Source organism: Netta rufina, assembly GCF_964035555.1.
Source record: "Netta rufina genome assembly, chromosome: 21".
In the NCBI taxonomy this organism is placed as follows: Eukaryota; Metazoa; Chordata; class Aves; order Anseriformes; family Anatidae; genus Netta; species Netta rufina.
The window spans coordinates 10616821-10642052 of record NC_140145.1 but is presented as its reverse complement, the minus strand read 5'-3'; the positions used below and the strand labels follow the sequence as shown (position 1 = coordinate 10642052).

The window sequence follows — 25232 nt, the reverse complement described above, 5'->3', positions numbered from 1 at the left end:
GCGGGAGAGCCCCGCGCACAGAACAAACCCACGGGCAGGCTCTTTTTTATTTTCCTCACCCTAAGTATCACCGACCCCAAAGCAGGGTCTGGAACGAGGGCCTGCCAGCAGCAAAGCTCTCAAGTGGTGCGTGGGGACCATCTTTTATTATTACTATTTACAAAAAACCATCGTGACTGGTTAGTTTGGGGTGGCTGACAATATTTTGCTGGGTTTCTCCGTGCTGTTGGCAGCTGCCCAGGGGTCTCTGTGAGGAGGGGCAGCGCTGGAGCCCCGCATGCTGCTCCCCATGCTGCGGCCCTGCTGCAGAGCTCCAGTTAAAAATAAAAAGCACGCGGCGGGGCTGTGAATGGGCTCCTGATTTCCTGGGGCTGCTGCGCGGGTCCGGGTGCTGGGCGAGATGCGCGTTGTAAATAGAACACCATATCCATGGCAACCCCAACTTTTCATTATTGTTAATTACTCGTACGGTGCCAGCGCCGCACATGGCGCTTCCCGGCGCGGATAAAGATAGATCCCCCCCGCCTCAAAGCCTCTCCCAGCCACACCGCCGCGCCAGCCAGCTCCGGGGAGCCTGGAGCCGGGTCTGGCAGGCAGCGGTGGAGACATTTTGTGAGGAGCTGGGGCTTGAAGCAGGAGGGACTGGCATGGCAGCGAGGCAGCCGGGAGCTCGGGGGTGGCTTTGTCCCCAAGGCCGCCTTCCCTGCGTGTTGGGAAAGGGCTCGGGGGGCGGCAGCAGCTCGGAGGAGGTGGGCAGCAAAAAGGGGAAGGGGCCTCCCCGCCGCCTGCCCTCCTCTCTGCTCAGCGGTGCCGGGGAGGGCACGGAGGGGGAAACGCGCAGCGTTTGTCACCAAAGGGATTCTTGGCACTGGCTCGAGCGATCGTGCCCTGGAGAAACTTGCCCCTGGAAGCCCGACCTGCTGCGAAATCCGTCCAGCTGAGCTTAGTGCCCAGCTGGGGAGCTCAGCCCGGTGCAGCAAGGAGGTGCTGAGCCTGGCACAGGCGCGCTGGAAGCCTGCTGCCTTCCCTGCTTTGGAGATGCCCTGTGAAAGGAGAAAAACCTGTTGTTTCTCTGCTTTGATGCTCTGCGAGGGAAACATCCCAGCCCTGCTTCCCCAGGAAAAGAAAACATTTCTGGTTCCCCTCCTGTCCAGCTGAAGGAACGCAGCGCTCCCCTCTCTGAGATCCTTTCTCCCTGACACTTTCCAGATGGCCGAATTATTTAGCGCTACCCAAAGCACAGAGCTCGGCAGCGTTTGGTCAAAGCAGGTCATGTTTGCAGTCCTGTTCCTGTTACTCACGTGTGCCGGGTGGGGATGCAGCCAATTTTGGGGTGTTCGGAGCAGGTACAGAGCCAGTGACTTTGTCTCACGCACTCCTTTGTTGTAGAAGTTATCGCATAGGAGGCTGGGCAGGAACAAAGGCAGGTTTTCTTTTGGTTTAGTGTAAAAAGACAACAGGGGAAAGCATTTACAGCTTTGTCCCTTCCCTTGGCACTTCTGGTCTATGCAATCTCAATTTCTGCAGGCTTCGTGTCAGTCACCAGTAGGTCGTTTATTGCTGCTGCTTTCCTTTAAATAGGAGCACTTACTAGGTAGCTTGGTGCCGCGTCCACGCAGCCACTGTTGTGCATTTATCTCCTCTCTCCTGGTGAGAAGCTGATGGGTACAGACGCAGGCAGTTGCGTGACCTTCACAGTCTCACAGTCCAGGAATGTAGACTTGAGCATTTTGGATCATTTTGATTTTATTACAAACCAAAATACTTCACATTCAGTGGCACCTCAGGTACACAGGGTAGTTATTCTTGGGGAAGGGGGGCAGAAACAAACAAACAAAATCTAAAGCCAAACCTCTTCAACAGGCATCGGTATAGTTACAGGCTGGGCTTTTCAACACGATCCCCAACTGGAGAGCAGGCAGCACCCTGCCTGCTTTGGCCATTAGGTTGCTCACGGAATGTTGTTTCAGTCAGAGCCCGCTAACGAATTGCACCGTACATTAGCAGTGGAAGCTGATAAACGATTTACTGTCTGGTAAACCATGCCAAGCGGCATCTGGAAAGGACCATCCTCATCACCCAACTGCATTTTCAAATGCAAATGGTTCGTACTGAGGTCTCAGGGAGGATGCTCTGATGCAGCCGGGTGCTCTGTGGCTGCGCAGTGACTCGCTGCACCTTGTCCTGGCTTTGTCGGCCAGCTGGGCACACGCTCAGGCTGGCAGCAAGGGCTGAAAGTGCACGCCCTGGGCGGTTTGTGGTTTTCTTCACTTTTTATCTTTTGTGAGAGAGAACGTCAGGGTATGGAGTGGCTTTTTATTTATGTTCTGAAGGCTGCTCCGCTCCGCTTGTAACATCCAGCCTTTCCAATGAGCTGGGGCAACCAAATCAGAAGACTGAAAGCGAAGGATTATATAGGACGTGGCAATCGCAGATCAAGTAGGGAGCAGATGAAGCTTATTGGTTTGTACAGCGCTCTCATGCTGTGATATGTGCTAGTATCACATAAAAGTAATAACTGCTGAGGAGCTTCCCTGGAATGTCCTCTCCCATCCTTTATCATAATTAAGTTAAAAAGACCGGACTATTGCAAGCTCTATTTTTACAGCCTCCAGCATGTGCTATCTCCTTTGGAAGCTGAGGCTGTTTTAGGAAGGAGTACAAGAAGGGAAGGGACCCATTTCTATGCCCTGTACTCACACAAAGTAAAAGCGTGACTCCTTACGTGCTGCCCTTCTGTCCTTATTCCGTGTCACTGTCAGAGTAAAAGTACCGTGATTCCCTTTTTAGTTACACGAGGTGTTAGAAGTGAATGCCCATTCACATTTAAGATTAACTTATTTGACATACGATCCTTTCCAGTGCTACTTGGTGGTGTAATTCTGACAACAGCAGTGTTAAACAGCAGAATTAAAAGGAAACCAGACAAGGAAATGTCAGTATTCACACAACTCAACAAAGCTTCCTACTTCTTTTTACAAAAAGAAGCTCCTAAATATTTCAGACAATGGGAAATGTCCTTCATTCAACTCTGTTAAAATGTTTCAGCGCTGTCCAAGTGACTTCAAACCTTCTTCACATCTGTCTGCTCCAGCCAAAGCTCTTCTGCCTGTCCTCAGGCTTTCGTGATGTACCCTTCTCTGATAAGGAAGTCATAGATTTTCCTGGTCTTGTTCACATCGATCTTGATGAGCGCTCTAGCTTGTGCAAGTCTCAGGCCTCCTTGTTTGTTACACTCGTTCACTAAAGCAGCTTTATATTCTAAATAGGCTCCAGGGACCAGCCTCACCATCTGACAGAGCTGGAAGACAAAAGGCGAAGTTAATAAACACAAACGCTTGTCACGCTTTGCCATTCTGTGATCTCTGCTGGGGGAGTAACATTGTGAATATTTTTCTGAAAACATTCCCAGTGTATTTTTTTGTGTGGGGGAGGCACAGGGTAATTGCATTACGAGCTGTTTCGATCCACAGGTAGGGAGAGGAGGAGCTTGCTGGCTGCTACATTCAAAAACATTCCTGACTGAAAAATAAACTAGGAGGATGAAAGCAGGCTCTCAGCTCACAGGAGCGTAACTATGAGTGTGTCCTGTGTGGGCGTTGTTCTTTGCAGACCAAGGGAAGTACGCATGCCAAAGAGACTTGCAACCGGCAATTCAGCTCGCTGGACAGGAGCCAGGGAGGGCATCTGTCTATTAATCCCCTGCAGACTAAGTCTTTAATATCTTTCTACAAAAGCAGCAACGCACACAACGCTTGCCCCCTCCAGAAATCCAGGAGGGAAACCATGCAGGGGAAACTGTGCAGGGAAACTGCACTTCGTGCTTGGAAGTTTGGCAAAAGGCACCACGAGGCGCTCCTGCAGGCTTCAGAGAGCTGCTTTCAGGGGCTCCTGTGCTCCCATTTAGCTTCCAAATACCAGCTGCCTTCTAGATGGTGAGCTGTATTGCTCCCAGTGGAGAAACCGGCTGTCTCCTCCTTTTAATAAGGAAATGCTTAATGATTGCTCCTCATTGATAGGAAATTGCGGAATTCAGAGGAACTCAGACTGTATGTCTCAGCTGACAAGGAAATCAGATTCCCCATACACGCTAATGTCCTAGTCACAATTATTTACGCACTTAATGGAGCCAGAAATGCCATGGTCCATGGTCAACCTGTGATCTGATTTTCAGTGCCTCCATCCCCAGTGAAGGGGAAACCGTTTGCGCACAGAGGGAGATCTCTGAAATGTTTCGCAAACACTGAAACCTGCCTTGTGGACAAACTAAGATTATGACTTCTATTTAAAAACAAACAAACCAACTAACTGAGCAAACAAGAAGAATAACAAACAACCCCAAACCTTTTATTTCAGTAGCTTTTCAGAGCTGTCTTTCACCAAACAGCTGTATTGAAGGATAGGCCTGGAATGGGCTGCAAAAGAAACCGAGCCACAAACGCACGGCAGGCCCCTTGCTGCTTCATTTCCCTCTCCTGGGGGCTGTGGTCCCGTTTCTGGATGTTTTGTTCATCTTCCCCCTGCCTCTGAGTACTTGAAGTGACTACAAGAGTGCTCTGTGTGGCTCTGCAAGCTCCAACACCAGGCCAAGCTTAATAAGTCATAGCTTAAAGAAAGCCAAATTCCCCGCTCTGCCGTGGGTATACAAAGAGCTCGATATACACATTAAAGGGCAGAAATATGGAAAAAACAAGAACGCACTTATCACCTCTGTGATTCACAGCAGTGTTAAATAAAAACAAAGCAAAACAAACAACCACAACTGGTTGAGGTTTGGCTTTGAGACACCTGGAGCACAAGAGGAGCTGCATTATTCAGGCTCCGTGATCTGTCCAGTGAAGGCCTTAATGAAATCCTCTACCACTTTTAAATAGATGTTCATTAAGAAAATATAACCCTTCTGCTCACCCTGGAGCATAATGGAGGAAGACAGTGTCATTTCTGGACGTTATAATGGCATGTAATGACACCTTGGCTCTCTCCACCTTTCTTTGCTAAATAAGGTAATTTGCTGCAGCCGTGTTGTACATATTCACTAACTGCAATTAAGCTGACTGGAAGGAATGAGTGGCTATTGTGAGCAGGAAAAAGTTGTCAGGGCCTACAGCTGCTGTGATGTTCACAGCACCTGGGACAGATGGTGCGAGTACACCTGCGCCGTGGGGATAATGTTTGATATAAATTACCTTTTCCTTCCCTTCCTTACCTCCTTCTCCTTCTCGTTGAGCTTCTCTGTGCCTGGCAGACCCGTGAGGTTCAGTGGTGGGGCGCTCCGTCTACCTGCGGAGACAAGAACCAGGAACCTTGACAAACTCTAGCAGCAGTTTGGACATGGCAGGGCTAGGCGTGTTTTCAGAGGCAATTAAATCCCCATGATGTTAACCTGGTGTGATCCACGGGTTTATACAGAGACTTATTTAGGGCTTAACATAAAAATGACACTGTTTTGATAAGGCATGGTTTTGCAACTGATGTAATTAAGCACTGTGAATGCTTGTGTGAGGGCTCCGGTGCTGCTAACGATGCCTCAGCAGCTTTTGGGAGGAACAGGAGGACAATGGCTTTCTGTCAGAGGGGAACTGGCCGTGTGTGAGCTAGGCTGAACCTCCTGACGAAACTCCTTCAGCCGGGGTCGAGGAGTTCAGGGCTGCGTGGAGGTGCTGGAGCGAGGGTGTGCCCTGGGTGTGCTCAGCGTGCAGGGCTGGCCCCCAGCAGCTGTGCACCACGTACCTCGTGAGGATGGGAGACTGCTTATTGCTGAGGTGAGCAGGTGATTTCTCTGGCTACACTGGCGACTTCCTGAAGCAGAGTTCTCTTTAAATGCCTTTAAACATGATGTGGATATTGCAAAAGCCAAATGCAGTTAATGGATTTATTTTTGTCTGTGATGATAAGCAGCCCTGAAAGAAGTATCTGTCACAAGGTGGTCTGATAGTTCTCCATTTCACAACTGTTTATAACTTTGCGGAACTTTAACTGTGTAGCTTAAAATGTCACAAGGGCTACCTGCAGGTTTTTGTTGTTTTTTTTTTTTTTTTTTTTTTTTTTTTTCTTTTTCCTCTCCTTTGCCAAGTTCCAGAGCTCAGAACAAATCTAGGGGTATTTACTGGCATTTTTAGAAAATCTGCTGACCCTGTGCGGTGGGCTGCAGAGCTGGCACCGTCAGAGAGAGCCCTCTGGCCCAGGACAGAGGCAAATTTGGCAAAGTGTGAGATCTTGGAGAATCTGCAGCTCTGTTTTCCTAGGGCCTGTTGGTTGCTGCTCCCAACCCTGTCTCTGGGGCTGAAGTCTCTCTCCCGGTGCCCCCACAGGAAAGGCTGGGTGAGGAATCTGGTCGGGGAAAGAAGCCCTTAAGAACTAAGAACTGGAGCAGTGAGGCTCTGCAGGTGCAGAGGAAGCAATTTCCCAGCAGTGCTCCCTTCCTACAAGGCCTGTACCTCGCATGCAGCGATGAGACAGTGCAGAATTTGGTTTTGCTTTTTTAAGGACCTAGGAAATGACACACACATACAAACTGCATTAAAGAAAATATATTAAGGCTGCAAATCTGAGATCTCAAAATCTAGAATTAAAGTTAAGCAACGTTAATTTGCCCTCTTGTATATTCAGTATGATGCAGCCTTTAATTATACAGACACGTGGCAGTTTTTCCACGGTATCCCTGCCTTATTCAGTATGCAGGATGTTCACTTAATTAGCAACTATTTGGTATTTTGTTTGGGTTTTGTTCAACATGTGATATTGGTTGTAAATACTGCGTGCTATCTGAGTTCCATAAGCAAAACAATTCATTTTCTCTGGGGCTCTTCTCCCTTACTGGCCACAAAATAAATACAGAGGTCTTGTTCACAAGGGCCTCGACTGATCCCTGAATCTGTCCTTACTGGGCACTGAAAGAAGCAGGGCTCCTCTTGCTGCTTTATTGCCTGCTTCTTTGGTAACTCTTTTTTGACATCCTTTCCTCCTAAATCTGTTCTGTTGGGTTCATATTGCTATGATGTGTCGTATATAGCTCTATTAAAAACTGGATTAGCTTTACCTTTTAAAGGTACAATTTTGTTCCCATGTGAAAAATATGGTCTATTCTGCCTTGTTAATGTAGCTTTAGGATGGGTTTTCAGTCTGTAAATAAAAAAAATCCAGAAATTCAGCAAAAAAATATAGGCTTTGCACATGGAATGAGTTGCAGGTTGAGGCAACATTGACTAAATCAGTGCTTAACCGTAAGACTTGAGGACTGACACTTCTGTACTCAAGAAAAGGAGTCACTCTTCAGCTGGTTGTCCAAACAGTATTACTGATGTATGGCTGGCTGGCTTTTTATCACACACCATCATCTAACAGTTACCTGAATTCGAAGGAACTGGTGCTGCGGGAGTCAGGCCAGAATCACTGAAAAGAAAGGAAAATTTCAATTTGTCGTCATGTTTCGTAAGAATAACTGTGTGTGTTGGCTCTGAGACTACTTTTTTCCAACTTCTGATTCAACTTGCATAACCCAGGCCCTGATCTGAAGTCAACAGGATTTCTAAATATTTACCACTCCCAGACTGAAGACCATGTCTGAAACCTGTTATTATTATTTTTTTGTTTTTTAAAGAATGAAAGATCCAGTGGAGACTGACTGGGGAAATTACAAATCATCTTCTCGGATCACGTAGCACACAGGACACACTTCCTTTGCATCGCAGCTTGTTCCCTCAATCAAAGTGCTTGTGCAGGGTGACTAGACATTAATAATGCTGCTACATCTAAAATCATCTGAAACATTTTTAAGTGTCATCTCTGCTCTCATTACTATCCTAAAAGACCTCATTTCCCTCCATGACTTTATTAACAGCAGGTAAGTTCCTGAAGCATAAAATACAGAAAGCAGAGACTTTGAGCCCACAGTAGTCACTTCCTTGCCTGAACTTCAGCAAGTGTTACTGCTCCTACTCAGTTTCTTGCCCTTCTGAATTTTGCAGACTGTTCCCACTGGAATCAATTGGGAATGCATTCATTATTACCAGACAGAGAAGTGTTTCTGTACCTCTCTGACTACAGCTCGTGTGTGAAAGGCAGTCTTACTGTAACCGTACATATCGGCTTGTCGACTGAGCCACTGCTGGCAGGCGCTGCTGTCCTGGATGTACTGCAGGACTTCCGACAGCATCGTGCGCTTCAGGCGTTCCTCGTCTCTTGTCTTCTTCAGGTGATCGTACGTTCTCGCACCTGGGGGTAACAGACAGCACATTCTCTCCAGCTGCTTTGGTCAGAACTGCTGTTTTTTTCTGCTTTACGAAATTAGGGAGAAACTGTTCTCTAGCTCTGGACCAGACTCTGCTATTCTCCCTCATGACAACTACTTGGCATAAGGAGGTATTGGACTGCACCCCACACCCCTCCCTGCTGTCAATTTCAGGCCAAAAACAAACAAAAAGGAATTCCAGGACAGAACAGGCCATTTTTTTAATTTAGAGGTATTAGCCTTCTCTGCAGATATCACACTTATTGACAGTCAAAATGCCCAGAGGTGCAGCACTAGCACTGAGCAATGCTGTACGTTTCTTCTGGAACTTTTGTGGAAGGGTCACTAAAGCAGAGCTTGGCTAGGCAGCGCGTTCTCCTAGCTGATGGCTCAAAGCAACTCGAAAAAGCACAGCTGAACAGATAGATTACTGCTAAAGCCTTGCTCACTTAAAGAGCTAGGTAAACACATTTTTAAAGTATCTTTGATTCCAACGCTTCCTAAATGCTGCAAATTCATCCTTCCACACCTTGATGAATGGGAACGGGCTGAATAACCCCCCAGGTACTTACTACAGAAATTGGTGATTCCTGCTGCTCTGTATTCCTGCAGTCGTTTTATTTCCCTTCGCAGCTCAAATTCCACTGGTTTACCCCAACAGGAAGCAGAAGGAAAATCCAAAAAAAACAATATACCAAATGTGGGTCAGTGGGGATGGCAGTGAATGGTGGTGTACTGGGAATATTCCAATTTCTTATTTGTCTAGGCAGCTGAGCTATGAAGTGTACAGAACCACAGACAGGGTTAACCCCTCTGCACAAGCCCATATCAGATCTCAAACTCATTGTCTGTGTCATAACACACTTTGATCACAGATTTAAGCTGTTTTCTAGCATTTGAGTGCTCAGAAAAGTTATTTTATCTTCATGCTTTGACAGTTTCTTTGCCATACCCTGGACAAAGCAAGTAGCAATAATGTAGGATTTCTGGAAGGCACTTCAATAGGGCTGAAAAACTACTCATCCAGGCTCCCTTATGGCATCCAGTGCTGTCTTTGAACTATGATTTTTGTAACTGGACCTTCTAAAATTTTTCCTTGTAGACAATTCTTTCTGCAGTTGGTAAGATTAAATACCCATGTTTCTTTTGCTCAGAGTTATTTACTGCGTGTAGCTGTTATTAGCTGGCTTCAATGCTTTGCTTGGCTTCACAGTGAGCGACACAGATTGTCTCAAATTTGTTTAGTCATAGTACTCAGGAGACCTGTGTAATGTGCTTGTGCACTTGACTCTCAGGTTAACGTGAGGACTTTGCTGTCACTACCACAACAAAACTAAGCTCAGGACTAGCGCTCACATGTTGGACTCATGATTTGCAGGATCATGCGTTTGGTATTCAACACAGTGTCCTGAAAACACAGTCACAACTGTTGAAATGCTTTGTTCTTTCTAATGAGCAATGATTTTCCCAGTTTAAGTCACAGAATTAAGCAGGATGTAATGACTTGTATTGGAATTTGACTAAATGCATGCTGTGATTATGCATAAAGACTCGAGATGATTTGGTGATGGAACAATGCCTCTTCCTTTAAGGTAAGGAACGTAATGACAGCCGCACTATATAATTATGTACACACATAATAGTTTAACGCATATCTTTCAAAGAATTCACAGTTTGCTGCCAGCTCCCTATCTCAATCCAGGCACCAGTTTTAGGGACTTTGTGCTTTCATTGATACGCAGTGCCAGTAAAGGAACAATAGCGTTTTGATACGAAAATACTACTTCTAACATGTGACTGGAAGGTTTCCCAACTGGGAAATCGAACACAGAACTGGGACACAGTTTAGTGGAAAGAAACACTTGCTACATGTGTAATGTATCAACCCACAAACACATTTGTTTTTCTGAGGCAGGCAGACCAGGGAGGAGAAGAAAACAACCTCCTTCCAGGAGTGGTATATATTTAGGAAAGGCTGTAGATGATGCAACCCCTTATTATACCCGTTGAAGAATGTATATGCTAAAATCTTCAAATACCCACATGCATGGCTTTCAATGAACTTATCATGCTCTACTGGTCCAAGAATTCGTGCAAATCGTCGCATTGTTTCGTAAAGGTCTTGAACCTCCTTCGGGTATCGTCTTTCCAAAACTACAGGGGGGAAAAGTGATAACTTTGTCAGCAATGTATTTGGACTTGTGAGATTATATTGAAAAGACAGGGGTACTTTCATGGTAACTACTAATAGTTCCCTACACTTGGGTGTGATTTGCACCAAAATGGTAAAACAAACAAGCAAAAAACAGTGGCTAAATTCACAGATATGCCCAAATTCCATTAGTTGCAACAGATGCTGAGATACTGATGGCCAAAGTACTTAGGAAAAATGCCTCTACCATTAGTACTAGTAAACTAAATTAGTGGTTGTATTCTTTTCCTTTATGCTGGTAAGGCCTGGATTCATAAACAGTAGCTTGAATAGTGGAGCCAGAGTGGACTGACATCCGAAGAAATTGTTGGAATGCTACCAAATTTTCCACAAATTGCTTTCAGCTATTATAATAAAACATCAACCAAAAAAAAACACTTAAAATTATACATAAATTATTTGTATCCTATATTACTCCTACTATAAAAACATAAATTGAGGGGAACTTGAAAGGACTATACCAGCCCCCATGAACTGCCCAAATATCAAGATTTGGTACATCTCTTTGCCATTTTGGTATCACAACTACAAATTTATTAGTAAGAAGCAACAAAATTATACAGCCCTCACAATTAGAGCCAAAAAGGACGATATTTAAATGTTGTTTGATAATTTCTTAGACTAGTGAGATGCACTTAAAAGACCTAGATTTCACCTCCAGCCCTCTCTCTACTCAGTGAGGAGACTGAAATGCTCTTGAAGAGCAATTCAGAAGCACTAACTATACCACTGAGCTGGGAGCAGTCAGAGCCAGCCAGCTGGAAATGGCTGAGCAGGAAGAAATCTGGTGGAATTCAGAACATCTGAGTATGGCCCAGTATGTATAAACCACACTGGTGAACATACAAAGTTTTGTCTCCCGAGCAGAGGCCACTTTAAACAGTTACACTTGGTACTCACTCTGAAATTTTCTGAGGTTGATTAGGCCGTGATCTCTTATAATTCTGTAATTAAGAGCAAAATGGTATTAACAAAAGGCACTTATTCACGTGTTACCTCATAGATGCAAAGTCTTCAGTTTGATTCAAACATTTTGATTTAAACTATCACAGGGGCCTAAAACTAATCACACATTAACGTTCTATAACTCTGGCCAGCTGAGGAACATGACGCAGTGATGCAGTGAAGTTTTAATCAGGGTAGGCTTTGGATAGTGGTGTGCATTAGTCCAGCTCTGGCAGCACTAAGCACAGAGGGAGCTACAGTTGCTTTAAAGGGTTTGAAAATTCTTTTTTAGACACAGATTTCGTATCTGCAGTGTCTCATAACTTGTCTTTCCAAAATTGGAAGCACAGCGAATGTCTCCTGAAGCATGATTTCCAGCTTCAGCAAGACACAAATGTCCTTCCACTAGAGCAAGGGTGAGAGATGGAGGGTAAATGTTGTCACTGGGAGCAGGATGGAGGAGATTTCCGTGACAGCTTAGATTTTAAAAAGAAAATGCTTTAGATAACTCATGAGTTTGAAATGTTCATGACAGGATTGGGGAAATGAGCAGTGTAATAAGGCAGGTAAGATATTTACAAGGGGATGACAAATACATTTGTCACAGGTTTCTGGAAATGTCATGTGGCCATTGCTATGTGGCAACTCGCTCAACACCCGACTTGATTCTTGCAAATGACACGAGATACCGCACAGCTAGGCTCATCAGGGTCAGCTTGGACTTTGCTCTATAAAACCCATTCCATTTTCTTCACTATGTATAAAAGAATGTTCCTGTCCCATGTAGAGACGACTTTCTGTGAGTGACATCAGCATTTTTACATCCTCTTCCAGATTTTTGTCCCGTCCAGCTGGAGAAACCTTACAAAAACTGACACTGGTATGAGTTATACCACTTTCTTTTATTAAGACATGAAGCACCAAACTGAAAATTATACCACATAAATATTTTTAATTTATGAATTATAAAGAACCGCGTCAATAGATATGAGCTCCTAACCTGTCCTTCACTAGAATTATGATGTATTATAGGAAGGAGTGGAGGAGTCTTACTACAAATTACTAATTCTTCCAGCAGGCAATAATACACGAAGATATAATTTTAAATATTGAACAAAGTATTTGAAAGTTATAATAAAATTGAATTTGATGAATAGATTGAGTCATTTGAAAAAGCTGTCAAATGAACTGAATAAATTATTCAAACTCATGCCAGCAGTATAGTTATCGTCATTATACATTGTGAAAAAAACTAACTTCTGGACCACTAACAGTCAAAAAATAAATGATGTAAGCATTTCTATGGAGAAAGTATGTTGAGGGGGGGGGCTAGCAATTAGTCACAGACTGACAGCTTTTTTTCCCCTTAAGTAGCAAATAAATTATAGGCAGTCCATCGATATTACATAGGGAACAAAAAGAACAGAGATTTGTCTTATTTTCTGGTTCCTACCTCTGGATCTGCCACCATTTTCCCAGATATTATTTCAGTTCTCACTCTGCAGAATGACCATGCCATCTCATAAGGTGTCCTAGAAACTTTTTTTTTTTTTTTTTTTAAATATAACTGGATTGGGGATAGTAATGTGAAGAGCACTGTGACTGTGATTTTCCTGCAATAAGGAGCATTGGAAAATACGCTTTTCAAAATTAATGACTTGTTTTGAGTGTTCAAAGGAGAATTAAGGTGTGTAGAGGTCCTTTGTTACCCACGTGTACAAAAAAGGGATCAAGGCCTGTTAATCTGTGTTTTCTGGCTTGGTACCATAGCTAAAGCCATGTGCTTGATCTGAATCTATGCAGAGAAGAACTACACATCCAGAATGAAGCCTGTCACGCAGATCTCATAGCAGAAGGTCTCCATACCTGGCAATTGTCTGGAAGGGTGCTACAGGAAATTAATTATCCTTAGTATTAGGACAGCACTGGGGGATAAAACATGGTAACGAAGCAAAGGAACGTAGTTATTGCTTTATTGCTTGAAAACTTACTTTTTTCTTCTCTGTCTTTCCTTTAACCTGGAATGATAGATATCTACAACTGCGATCTTCAGAGCTGCAAAATAGAAAAACACAGATTAGAAAATATGTAATGAATCACTGTGTTAACGCTAAGTTTCAAGCCCTTATGATCATGGCAGGCTGAAGTTGTCACTTTGATGTTTGAAAAATCCCATGGCAATTTTATAGGGGCATAAAACCACCAGAAATTAATATTCTTCAGACTGTATATGTTATCTGTAGGACGTTTCTTTTGCTGCTTTCAGACATGTTACTGCCTGTATATAGGAACTTGGGTAGATTCTGAGAACTCTTTTCCTTTATATCATCTTGGACTGTTTTACCATTAGCACGTATTTGTTCCTTCATACGTTGCCATTGTTAAATATTCTTTCTCCTGAAAAGTAAGTTTATCAGATTTAAGGATCTGAGGTACCGCTTTTGGACAAAGGCTTCTTTGCACATAATGAGGAACTCCAAAAAATAGAAAGGCAAAGTTCTGAACTGTGAAGATTCAAAGTAGCCTTTGCTACCGTTCTTGAAAACATCTACAAGATTTTAGCTCGTTAACGTCTAAACTTATCTATCTGCTAGAAGAACAAAGAGAATAGTTCACGGCAATGTGGAAAAGTACAGGAAAAAGCCATGCTCATTAGAAATCATATCCTTTTCGAAATGAAATCTGTCTGCAGCCCTGGCTGATCCACTCAGAGATCCTTCAGCTTCTTTTTCCTGTGACCATCAGGTTAATAAACTTCTTTGGTAAATTCTCAGCAGAAAAGATAAGGAGACACCTATCACCTTCCCTTCCCTCATTTTGTTAAATAATACACAAATTCTAGGTCATTAAATGAGCATAGAGTTGGTTGGATTTTTTTCCTTTACTTTAAGCATTTCGGCATGCTCCCTGAAGGAGCAGGCTTAAGACTTGCCAGTGGGTTTACAGTCTGAAAAGACAACATGCAACTGCTTGAAACTAGGCAAGAACATGTCCCCTTTCAGCCCCCGCTGCTGCATAAGCAAAGGTGGACAGAATGTGTCAGAATCCAGAATCCACCCCTGTTCCTGTAGTTACAAGAAAAGAGCAAAACCGATACTGGCTGCTTATTGATTGGACTCTCCAATAAATAATGAATAAGGCAATTAAGAAAGAAGTGTGGTTTTGCGGTTACGTGTCTATTCTAAAATATGTGTTCATGTGTAAACACCAAGAAGCCCTTAGCCTCTAGGCAATTCATCTGAGCAGTCTGCTGGGTAGTAGAATTTCTTATAACCAGGGCGAAAGCCCAAGGGCTGTGCACATCAGCTCAGGTGCCATTGCTTTTGAGTTACACTTGCCGATCCTATATTAACAAAAAAGTCTTGAATTTATGCAAAACTGATTTGATGTTAACCTAGGAGAAAAAATATGTATGAAGGCAGGAGGGGTAGTACAAACGTTCTCACTTCTTTTTGGAAGTCTCTTTCAAAAGCAGTGTTCAAGAACCACCGTGTATTTTCATAAAGGGGTATTTAAGTTTCCTAATTTAAGAGCAGGCATGGGTAGTGAATTCTCCTTCTTGCTTAAATGTGGGGATAAAAGAACGGGAAATGCAGTAAGTTAAACATGAATGAAATATATTACTAAGTGTTGGAATCAGTGCCAATTTATGGAAAATATTTTTGTATTTTTAAACCCTGTGCAAGCTAAGCTAGCATGTTATTTTCTGGGGTTTGTGTGGGTAGAATTTAATGAGTACATGCACAAATTGCACTGGAGAGCCTCTATAAATATCACAAGCAATTGTGCACCAATAACCATAGCATTTTGATGCTTTCACCTAAGTGCACAATATTCTAAAAGAAATTACGATCAACTGGGGAGGGGAAGGAACATTCATGAGAATAAATTAAGGGAAAAAGGGAACTTCTATGTACAGAAAAAAACAGTATTTACTGCCACATGTACTTTTGGAGGGCCTTTTGTTTTTTATAAACATATTCACAAAGAGACAACTGATTATAAGCTCTGGAATACAGGAATAACTCTGACTATTATACTGTTACCTACTGCACTGAAATGAGAAAAGAGACGCTGTACGAACGAAAATTATTTGATTGCTCTTTCCCCCATGAATTATACTAGGGAGTTACTTGTTTGTACTGGTAACTGAAGATAAGTTGCCATTCTGTGAGATGGTCAGAGTGGCTTTGCAGGATCCAGCGATAGGCAGGAATTCAAGGCTTCTTTCTCCATTCCAAAAAATCAAAATATTTTGGTTTCTTAAGACAGTGTCCAAAACAGTTTCTTTGCTTTTCATTCCTCTTCAGCCTCATTTGGTCTGCAAAAACTTTTGAATGCTAATGAGTGAGAGCTTTGTTTTGTGCTAACTAACCTCTGCTTGGCATGCAAGGCCCAAATAATGGGAAGAATGCAAACTAATCAAAGCAAACAGGCTGCGTATCCAGTGTGTGCCTGGCTGGGACAAACTTAATGGCTACAACCCAAATTTACTCCCCCTGCAGGAAAGCAGGACCCTAAGCAAACATGGTATCTACTTGCAGAGTGTGTCAGAACCTTACATAAAAGAATAAATACCATGGAGTATTTCGGCCATTGTCTTGTATCTTATGGAAGGAAAAAAGTTTGCTATTTGGCCAGCAAAGAATTTGTCTCAAGCAGGTGTAGTGGAAGGCAGCCACAGGGCTGCTTTTCAAGGACAATTCTGCGAGATGCAGTGTAAGAAGTTTGCCAGTGGGCAGGGCTGGGGTAGTGAGGCACGTGAGAGACAGGACAGGCATCCTTGGGAGCGACTGCCAGAACTTGTGCCTCCAGGGCTGCCTTGCAACCTCCCCTGCCTGCAACTAGAAAGTGCAAAGATTTCCTAAGCAGTACCAGCACTCGCCCCTTCCTTCAAATCTAAATGGTGAACCATTTTGTAGGGTATTAAGTCATGCAATTAAGTTGCAAAATATTCCCAGTGAATCAAGCAAAGTCAGCATCTGAGATCTTTAAAACTGCAGGACAGGAAGAGATGTGGCTCCCTCATTTTTTCTTCTAGCTTGGAGAAAGCAAAGATCTAATCCCAAAGTTTCTTTTAGAAAAGCATTCTTTCCTTCCCTGAGATGCCTCATATAAGAGAAAAACAGCTGGCTAGACCCTGCGACTTCATTCTTGTAGAGGCATTCTCTCTCACGTAGGCAGATCCAGAACAGCTGTGGGAAGGAAGCTGCCAAAGTCCCTGAGCTAAGGGATCGAAAATGTAGTTGGTCACGCTGCCTAACCTCTGCCAAATGGAGTTTTCACAAGGCAAAAGCCTGATGTTCTGTACTAAATATGCAAGACAACTAAAGAATGGACTAAAGAACACCCAATGTAATTATCAGGCAAAATATTTGACAGACAGAAGGAAGTATTTTTTCACACACTATGTAATTAAATTACCGAACTCCTAACTCAATTGTGCAACTCAGGGCTACAGGATGTTATGGGGGCAAAAATACAAATATAGATATAGTTCCAACAGTAGTTAGCTAAGTTCATGCAGGACAGATTCTTTGGCCAAAATGGTCTGAACACAACCTGTGGCTCAAGAATTTGCTAAATTTATGACTGCAGGAAACTTGGAAGATACACCAGGAAAAGTATCAGCTTGTACTTGTCTTTTCTTACATTCTTCTGTGTGTCTGCTATGAGATACTAGCAGGTTACTGACCTAGAGAGACCTTTGGTCTGGCCCTGCATAGCTTTATGGTATTCTGAACAGAAAAGGAAAGCTGATTTTTGCAGTCAGATTTACAACTTAAACCAGGAGGCTGGTAGGAGATATATTAATTGGCTGAATTGTGCAGGGGGAGGAAGAAATGTGTGAGGGGTATGGAAGAAGGTGCTGATAAACCAGCTTGAATGAACATTAAACTAACAATTAGTGAATAGACCTAGGAAAGTATTTTGCTTTTCCAGTTTACTAGGGCTCCCTATAGGACATGGAAGCAATAAAATATGTTTTAATAATAATAAAACAGTGGAGAGATGGCACGATGCATCTGTGACAAGTCCAAAAGCCAGCTCCCCTTTCAATAAAAGTTAAAAGGGAAGAGAGGCTGATGTATGATTCTCATAACCTTTTTTGTGCCAAGGGAGTTTGCATTCCTTAAAACTATGTGTACGCTGCTAAATTTCAAACTGATTTTGTAAGTTTGGAAGGACTGTCTGTACATAACAGGATTTGTCTGTCTCCAAAGGGTGGTAAGACTTTAGCTGAGAACAGCCTGACATAGATGGAAGAATTCTGAAGCATAAGCACGGTACTTTTAAACATTATGTGTACTTATAAACGTGGGAAAAAAAGTACGATCTTTACTTCTCTATGGATTAAAACCTAATTTTAATACTTTCCGTTATTTGGTACCACAGAAACTCAGTAGAAGTAAGCGAACTCACACAACAACCCTCGTCAGGTACAACTAATGCTGCTCTAACTGTAGAGGAAAATGCTGCTCTAATGTAGAGGAAAAAAGACCCAATGAAACACTGTGTATGCACCGTGAAACATTGCTTTCAAACAATGTATGAAAACAGGGGACTTACCGTGCAGAATGTCTGAATCATCTTCTACAAAATCAATATCTCTTAAATCCCACTCAGCATAGTTGTCAAACTCCTGTTCAGAAGTGATTAATAAACTGTCACTAGCTAGCACTAAAAAACTGGTATCAAGTTTCAGTACACATATAAGTACTGAAAACACAGATATGTACACGTGCATGGCTGTACAAGGCTCCATCCTTGAGCAATGTACATCACAGGGGAACTTAAATGATTTCCGGCTGTAACCAGAACAGGATATGGTGATAGGATAATGAGAATTAATCAGGTTCTCCACATAGCTCCCACACTGTGGTAAAAATTCTGCTCAAACATATAAAAACAACACACCCCTCTATGGTGGAATTCATCCCTCTATGTATAGGAGCTTGTTTTGCAACAGGAATCGGGGCCCTGGGCCCACAGCTAAAAACACTGAAAACAACGCAGCCTTTCAAGAGACCTTTGGATCAGGCTCCTGTCTGCTTCTCCAAGGCAAATGAAATAGAAGCATACTGAATCTGACCCCTTCTGCCAAGCATCCGATTCATGACATCGAGTCTGTTTGAGTAAGAGCCGTTCACAGTGGACATCTGGTGGCAGCAGCAGCCTTACAGCCCGGGGACACTCGGGTTGCCTGCTCGCTGCTTTGCAGGCCTGCAGCGCCACCTCTGCAATTAAATCCCTGGTTTAATCAGTCTGCCCTGTCATTCTGCCAAAGACTTCTTAATGAAGAATAAAGACCTATGGGCAGAGGCATGCAAGCACGTGTTTGCTGATCTCACATTCAGTAGCAAATATAAAATTACGAGAGAAGGAAGAGTCTTACCTCAACAAAGTCAGCTCTTGCTGGCATATACCCAGCCATGTCTCTGGAGAGCAAGGAATCGAAAGTAGGCCGTGGGGGGTCATCAGCAGCTGAAAAAATAAAGGTTTTCAGTTGTTGTGTAGGGCTTGGGGTCTTTTCTAACGCAAAAAGATTGTAAATAAGTGTTTCTTTTGAACAAAAGTGGGGATAATTAGTTGAAGAAAAACACCCTGATTGGGGTTTTATGCAGGGTTATGTTCAGAAATCTATTGGGAGAAAAATACTGTAATCTCAGATCTTTGCAGTATTCTTGAAAGTCAAACACAGAAATTCAAGGTAATAAACAGGCTATAAAACATAAACTCTGCATTTCAGAACTCAGCATCCCCCTGGTAAACCTCTGCCGAGACTTGCTCTCAGCGTGCAGGTTCTTTTAGTTAATAGCAGCAGGGGTGTTAAATCTGCCACCTTCTGGGTGCCATTTACAGAGAGCTGCAATTAAAGCTCTACAGCTCTGAAGTTTTACAGCGCTTCCCAGCTGAGGATCTCAGTGTTTTACAGACAATAATGGACCAAGGCTCACAACACACTTGTGAAGGAGCTGAGCGTTATAAGTCCCATGCTACAGATAAAGAAAACTGAGGCACAGAGAATTTCTCTTGGCCCATGTCACATAAAAAAATCAATGACAGCCAGGAATAGAACCAAAATTGTCCAGTTCCTACTGCTTTAGCTCTAAACACTTTATAATGAAATTTAAACCTCCAGATATCAGGCAATCTTTTCACCCAGCTATTTTGGGGAGCCTTACACTGGAACAGCTGACAGACTGGGGGAATTGTAAAGATGTTCAATTTAAACAAACCTGATCATTTGTTAAATTGCTGAAATTCAACACATACTTTTTAAAGGCAGTTCTGAAGAGAGAGGTATAAAATCAGCATTGCTTAAAGGGAGTGACTTTATGACAAATTTCACCAGCTAGGCCTGTAGAAAATAGATAATCAGATGAAATATTTTAGAGGTAGAAACACCTTTTCAGTTAAAATTGCTACACAGGGTCTGGAAAAGATAAGCAATCACCTCAACATTGGGGTGAGAACTCACACTGGTAATTACAAGAAGCACATGCTGTTATTTTGAGCCAAATGTGAGGTAGCTTTGAGGTAGCTTGTCTTTTGAATTAATGTGTATATCCAGACTTTTGCTATGGTGATTTCTGCAAATGACCATTTCTACCGGTTTGGCAGAAACCAGTAGAAACCAGTCTTTCTCCAAAGGTTGTTCACTCCAATTCTGAGGAGTGGAGACCTTGCAAGGAAGCTCCCTGTCAGCAGGCAGGTGGTACTCACGGTGGAATGGGATGGCCGTTTCGCTGTGCTGTGCCTCTTCCACCTGCTTCAGGTTCAGTAATGTAGATGCAAACAAGGGGTTGTTGATAAAGTGTTTCATATAATGTTTCTCACACTCCTCCTTGGATTTTGTACACATCTGGTTGGCTACGTCCTGCCTGAAGTAGGAAGAGGGGGAGGCTTAACATGAATTACACAGAAATATTGAGCTCTTTTCAAAATATTGGTCTCAGATCTGTATTGAATGTGCTGTGCGATCTAGTCAAAAGGGTCTAGATACTTCCAGGAGATTCCCTCTTTCCATCATACTAACACCAAGCCAATACTTAGATGTTTGATTGAAGTTACTGGGCTTGGGAGCACTTCTTTGGTGATGTCATGGGCAATGCAGCTGACTGTTTCCATATGAGAAACTCCCTGGCAGGCAGAACATCAAATCTTTTACAGGTTTGAAAATTTAGTATTGTTACTTGAGGGCTTTTTATACATTTTACTAACTAATGGTAAATCCTAAGTCAGCAATTGTATTCTGCTTCTCAAATTGCTCTTGTGATTTTAACTGGACAGTGGTTTTCCTTTTTGCATAGGGATGTTCAAGTTTTTTCAAACACTGACGTGGTTGTACAAAAGACATTCTAGAAAACCTTGCTGAACTTTCTTGGAAAAGTGGTTGAGTAGAAATATGACGTATTTTATCTTAACAGAATGGCTGTACGGATGTGTGAGTTGAGGACTTAAAATATCAGAACACCAGCAGCAATTGTTTTAATTTGTTAAACTACACTGCATGCGAGGGATTTCAGGAAGAAATGTCAGTTTTCTCCTTTATTTGGAAAAGGCTGAAAAAAGCCAAGTGTTTAAGGAAAAGATTACTTGTATTGCCAAGTATGGCAAAATATACTGGACGGCAAACTTGCCGAACATAACCACAAACAGTTTTCAGCCTTAATTATGACCGTACACATAATTAGCACTGTACACATAAGAACACACAGTTCTCTTTCTATATATTTTGGAGTTCTGTACTTTTAATATAGCAATCTTTCCATGAAGGAGAAGAGGGATAACCCATGACTACAGATCTCCTTTCCTTATAGATGCATAAAAATCCTGTAGCAACTACAGAAATTAACAGAACATAATCTAAAAATATTAAATATTTCCAATGGTCTGTTCTAAATGTGACAGAAAAGCAGGATACAAACAAACAAACAAACAATACCTGGCTAGCCAACTGTAAGCAAACTGAAATCACACGGGATAAGAAACTTTGCAGTTGCTTTTTACACAGGTGTAAAATGAAGCACAGAAAATCTTATGCAATAGTTGAGTTTCTTCAAAAACAGGTTACTTTACTGTGAATGGAGGGAGCTTTGTACTTTGCTGGAGGTGCCCTGCGTCACACAAGAGGCCTTTAGGAATTTCTTTGTGTATCTAATAGATGAAAACTGAATCTGCTACCCCAGTCTTCTGCTCTAGCTGCTAAATTAGTGTCTCACCCATGATGAGTCACTGAACATTCATCGTGCACTGATGCATTCAACAGTACAATCCAGTGAAATGAAACTCTACCCATCATTCGCTGAAATTGGCTGAGCCACGAAATTCTCACCAGTTTCCAAATCCACAGTCCATCACAGCTTCTAGCAGTGCCATTTCCTCTTGAGCTGTCCAGTTAGGATCCAAGACAGGGAAATCTGAAGTCTGGAGGAAAAAAGAAGACAAATCAAACTGCTGTGATTCTCTGCTACAATCCATCAGATGAAAAGCAAAAAAGCTCTAGACTACAGGGCAACACAGTGTATAGTACTGGCAGTTTTTTACCATCTCATGAATCTTGATAACTGTTGAATTATTTAGGCTATTGAGTCATCACCTACGGTAAGAATTTGTTTGTTCTTACTAGTTTATTCTCCTGAATACACTGTTACATGTTCTACCTACCAGCTGTAATTTGACAGTTATGTGATGAAACACAGTAAAAATTACCAAAGACTTTTAAAGCGATTCATTTTTGGGGGAGAAAAAAAAACAACAAACAAGAATAAAGAAACAGAAGTTGATTCATCACGGTTAAAGAACTGGAAAGTCTAGTGAGATGCATTGTGCTATCTAGGCAGAATAAAAAATGCACCTTTAAATGTCTCCACTATTCCATTACGTTCCGGGGGGACGTTTTTCTTTACTCTCAAGGAAGACTTTCGTTTTTAAATAGTTCTAAACCTCTGAATCGAATAACTGTATTAGTTAACATTTTCACATAATATTAGTAAGCAAGATTCTAACTCCTGGGAAGTTAGGAGAGTTCAAGATTGAGTAGGTATAACCTAAAGGGAGTATTTACCATTATCTCGTAAGTATGATCACTTTGATGTTTCTTGTATTCAAATCCTCGCGTGAAACACTGTGGAACAAAAGATTAGCATTATTGTTACTCTCTCATTTCTGTCCTGAAAACATTTTAACCAGCTTCTTTTTTCCTTTTATTCTCTGACCACTGTGCATACAAAATATCCAACATATCCAACCCGATATGCTAAAAATGATATTTAATTTTTCTGATTTCACTTTACAAAAAATTTATAATGGTAGAACAATCTGTGTTAAAATAATTTTGAAGCTTTGTAGTGTTCCTGTCTCCTGCACCAGCACAGTTTGCAGGTATTTTCACCACTTACATTTCTGTTTTTTTTTAAGGACAGGTAAAAGAAAAAAATACATCCAGTGTACAAAATATGGTTTTGTTGTACATACTTGAGCATAAGGCTAAGCTCCTTTTTCAGTATTAGAGGTTATTTCCATTTTTTAATCATAAATAATGCAAACTTATTTAATAAATAAAACCAGTAGTACCTTCTGTGGTTATCTGATCACACACAAAATTTTTAAATAACAATATCTGGCCACAGTTATTGTAAATATTGCGAGTTTCCCCCTAATTTCCTTTTCCATTTGAAAGGAAAAAAAAAGTTGTGAGGACAGGGAAAGGGTGTTGATGGGTTTTCTTTTCTATGCCATAAAAAATGTCAGCAACAATACCTCTCTAGACATGCAGCAGCATGCTCTGTTACAGTCAGGCTGACTGCGTGTATTTAGGTAGCTTTGGCTGCCTCCACAAACATCTCCTCTGGCTGCTCATGCCTCAGTTCTTCAGCCTCCCATATTTTCTTTGTCATTTCCCTGTCCCTGAGCAAATAAGTGTGTTGATACAAGTTTACAGAGCCCAGTTATTAATGTGCTTATGGAACAGCCTGGCACCGGGCAGGCCTTTGATGACTTTCTCAAAGAAATGAAGGTCTTTGCTTTTATCCTTGCGCTCACCTGCAAGCAGAGGAGGAAGGGAGGAGGCCCGCACTCCGCACACTTCACGTAGGGCTCTGTGAGGTACGAAGAGCAGCCTCGGCACGGAGGCTTATCAAAGGGGTCATCTGCGAAGCCAAAAGTAAATCTCATGGGACAAACATGGCACTGGTTTTGCAATCGCACACACTCACTCGTGTCCAGCAATTTAAAATGAATCTTTTTCCCCCTGCAGCTTCTCCAAAGATCTGTAAGACAGATTTTGGCACTTTCACCTCTGCTATAGACCCGGTGCACTGAGGGCCAAACCCAAACTTGTGCAATTGAGTTGGAATCAAAGAATTTTTCCACAGCAGCCTCCTGGTACAAGCCAGCAGCTGCTGAGCAGACCCACGGCCCTGTGCATGGAGCACAGTGCACAGAGAGCTGCCGTCCGTCTGCCTCACAAAGCACAGTGCTGTGGTTGGGAGGGCATCGCCTCGACGGTCCTGTCACCCGTCCAAGCCTCAGACTCTGCTCAGATTGCTGAGCAAGGAGGGAAATGCTGCCCTGCCAGTTCTTATTCTGCTCGTTGCAAAGCAGTCAAAACACCGTCATGAGCAATATTTTTCCCTCAAAGAAAATGGATTTCAACTAGCCCAACTACGAAAAGTAGAGAGAAACAAAGACCCGACTCATTCATGTAGTCACGCTGCCGGGGATGTGATCAAAGCAGTGACCCCGTGGATCACACATTGCTCCTTTGCTGCCAACAGCTTCAAACCGCTCCAGACGCTTTCTGGACGCCACCTCGGGGCACTTACTGCTGAAGGAGGCCAGGCGCTCCATCCCTCTCCCCGGCTGCTATCCTTGCTCCTCCGAGCCCAGCTGTTTCACCCCAAAACCCGCAGCGTACGTCCCACAGGGGTGTCCCCTGCCTGCAGGAGTCTTGGGGGAAGTCCTGAAGAGAAAAGCAGGGGGCTGTCAGCAGCCTGCTGGGCACAGCTGTTGTGTTTTCTGCCTGTGAGGAGAAACCAGAGGCAGAGGGACGGGATGTGTGGGGAGAAGGGACGCGGGGCGCCGGGGCTGGTGACAGAAGTGACGGCAGTGCCACGGCTCTGGCCTGCACCACACCACCAGGGATGGTGTGGGTTTATAGCCAGGTTTGGAGCTTCCCTGCTGTGTGTGTGACAGGGACCATGTGTGACAGGGACCGACGTGGGGGTCTGTGGAGCCCAATTTCGGGACCGCAGAAGCTCTGAGCGTTCCCTAGGAGCAGGGCGGCGGTGGCTGAGCCGTGTGTGAGGGCTTCCCAAGCACCCGGCCAGCCCCACGCAGGGGCCGTGAGGGGCTGAGGCGTCCTGCCCGAGCTGTGTGCGTGCCCCCTCCCCTTGGTGTTAATGACAGGAGTAACTCATTAAATGCTTTGCACAATTAGCGGCCCCCCCCGGGCGCTCGGCCCCGCTGAGGGGAGCGGGATGGGCGCGGGGACCCACAGCGCGGCCACACCCTCCGAGGCCCCTCCCCCTCCCTGAGGCCCCTCCCCCTCGCCATCAGACCACGCCCCCTCCTCAGGCCCCGCCCCGCCCCCAGGCCCACGAGGTACGTCACGTTGCGGCGGTGCCGCCGCGCGCCCCGCGTTCCCCCCCCCCTCCCCGCCCGTTCCCGCTCCCCCCTCCCCGCTCCCGCCCCCTCCCGCTCCGGGCCCCGCCGCCCCCTCTCCCCCCCCCCCCCCTCACCTTGCGCCCGCCGGGCCCCGCGCGCCGCGGCCTCCCGCGGCCCCGCCACGCCCGTGCGCGTGCGCGGGGCGGGCGGGCGGCCGTGCGTGCGCGCCCCCGC

General features: G+C 43.8%; 1 protein-coding gene across 3 annotated transcripts; it reads right to left on the bottom strand.

Moving 5' to 3' along the window:
- Positions 1 to 1783: 1783 nt before the first annotated feature.
- Positions 1784 to 25232, bottom strand: TADA2A (transcriptional adaptor 2A). Of its 3 annotated transcripts, none has more exons than XM_084299666.1 (16): positions 25133 to 25232; positions 24218 to 24414; positions 23436 to 23542; positions 22459 to 22518; positions 21727 to 21818; positions 20115 to 20272; positions 18784 to 18872; positions 17958 to 18030; positions 13379 to 13442; positions 11343 to 11386; positions 10274 to 10384; positions 8803 to 8874; positions 8082 to 8214; positions 7349 to 7392; positions 5207 to 5280; positions 1784 to 3301 (listed from the first exon to the last, which is right to left on the bottom strand). In XM_084299666.1, the coding sequence occupies exons 2-16, from the start codon at positions 24240 to 24242 to the stop codon at positions 3116 to 3118; spliced, it is 1332 nt and encodes a 443-aa protein (XP_084155792.1). In that variant the 5' UTR covers positions 24243 to 24414; positions 25133 to 25232; the 3' UTR covers positions 1784 to 3115. The 3 variants fall into 3 exon arrangements, with proteins under 3 accessions (XP_084155792.1, XP_084155793.1, XP_084155794.1); XM_084299667.1 differs by having other exon boundaries at positions 24218 to 24354; positions 25133 to 25200; XM_084299668.1 differs by lacking the exons at positions 24218 to 24414; positions 25133 to 25232 and adding an exon at positions 24089 to 24217.

Bases quoted from the DNA above. Each gene is read 5' to 3' on its own strand.
- TADA2A (XM_084299666.1), bottom strand. From the start codon at position 24,242: ATGGAGCGCCTGGCCTCCTTCAGCA. The intron at 22,519-23,435 runs GTGAGCGCAAGG...TTTGTTCCACAG, and splicing joins CCTTCCTCCTCTGCTTGCAG to TGTTTCACGCGAGGATTTGA. The intron at 20,273-21,726 runs GTGAGAATTTCG...TTCCTACTTCAG, and splicing joins GACTGTGGATTTGGAAACTG to GCAGGACGTAGCCAACCAGA.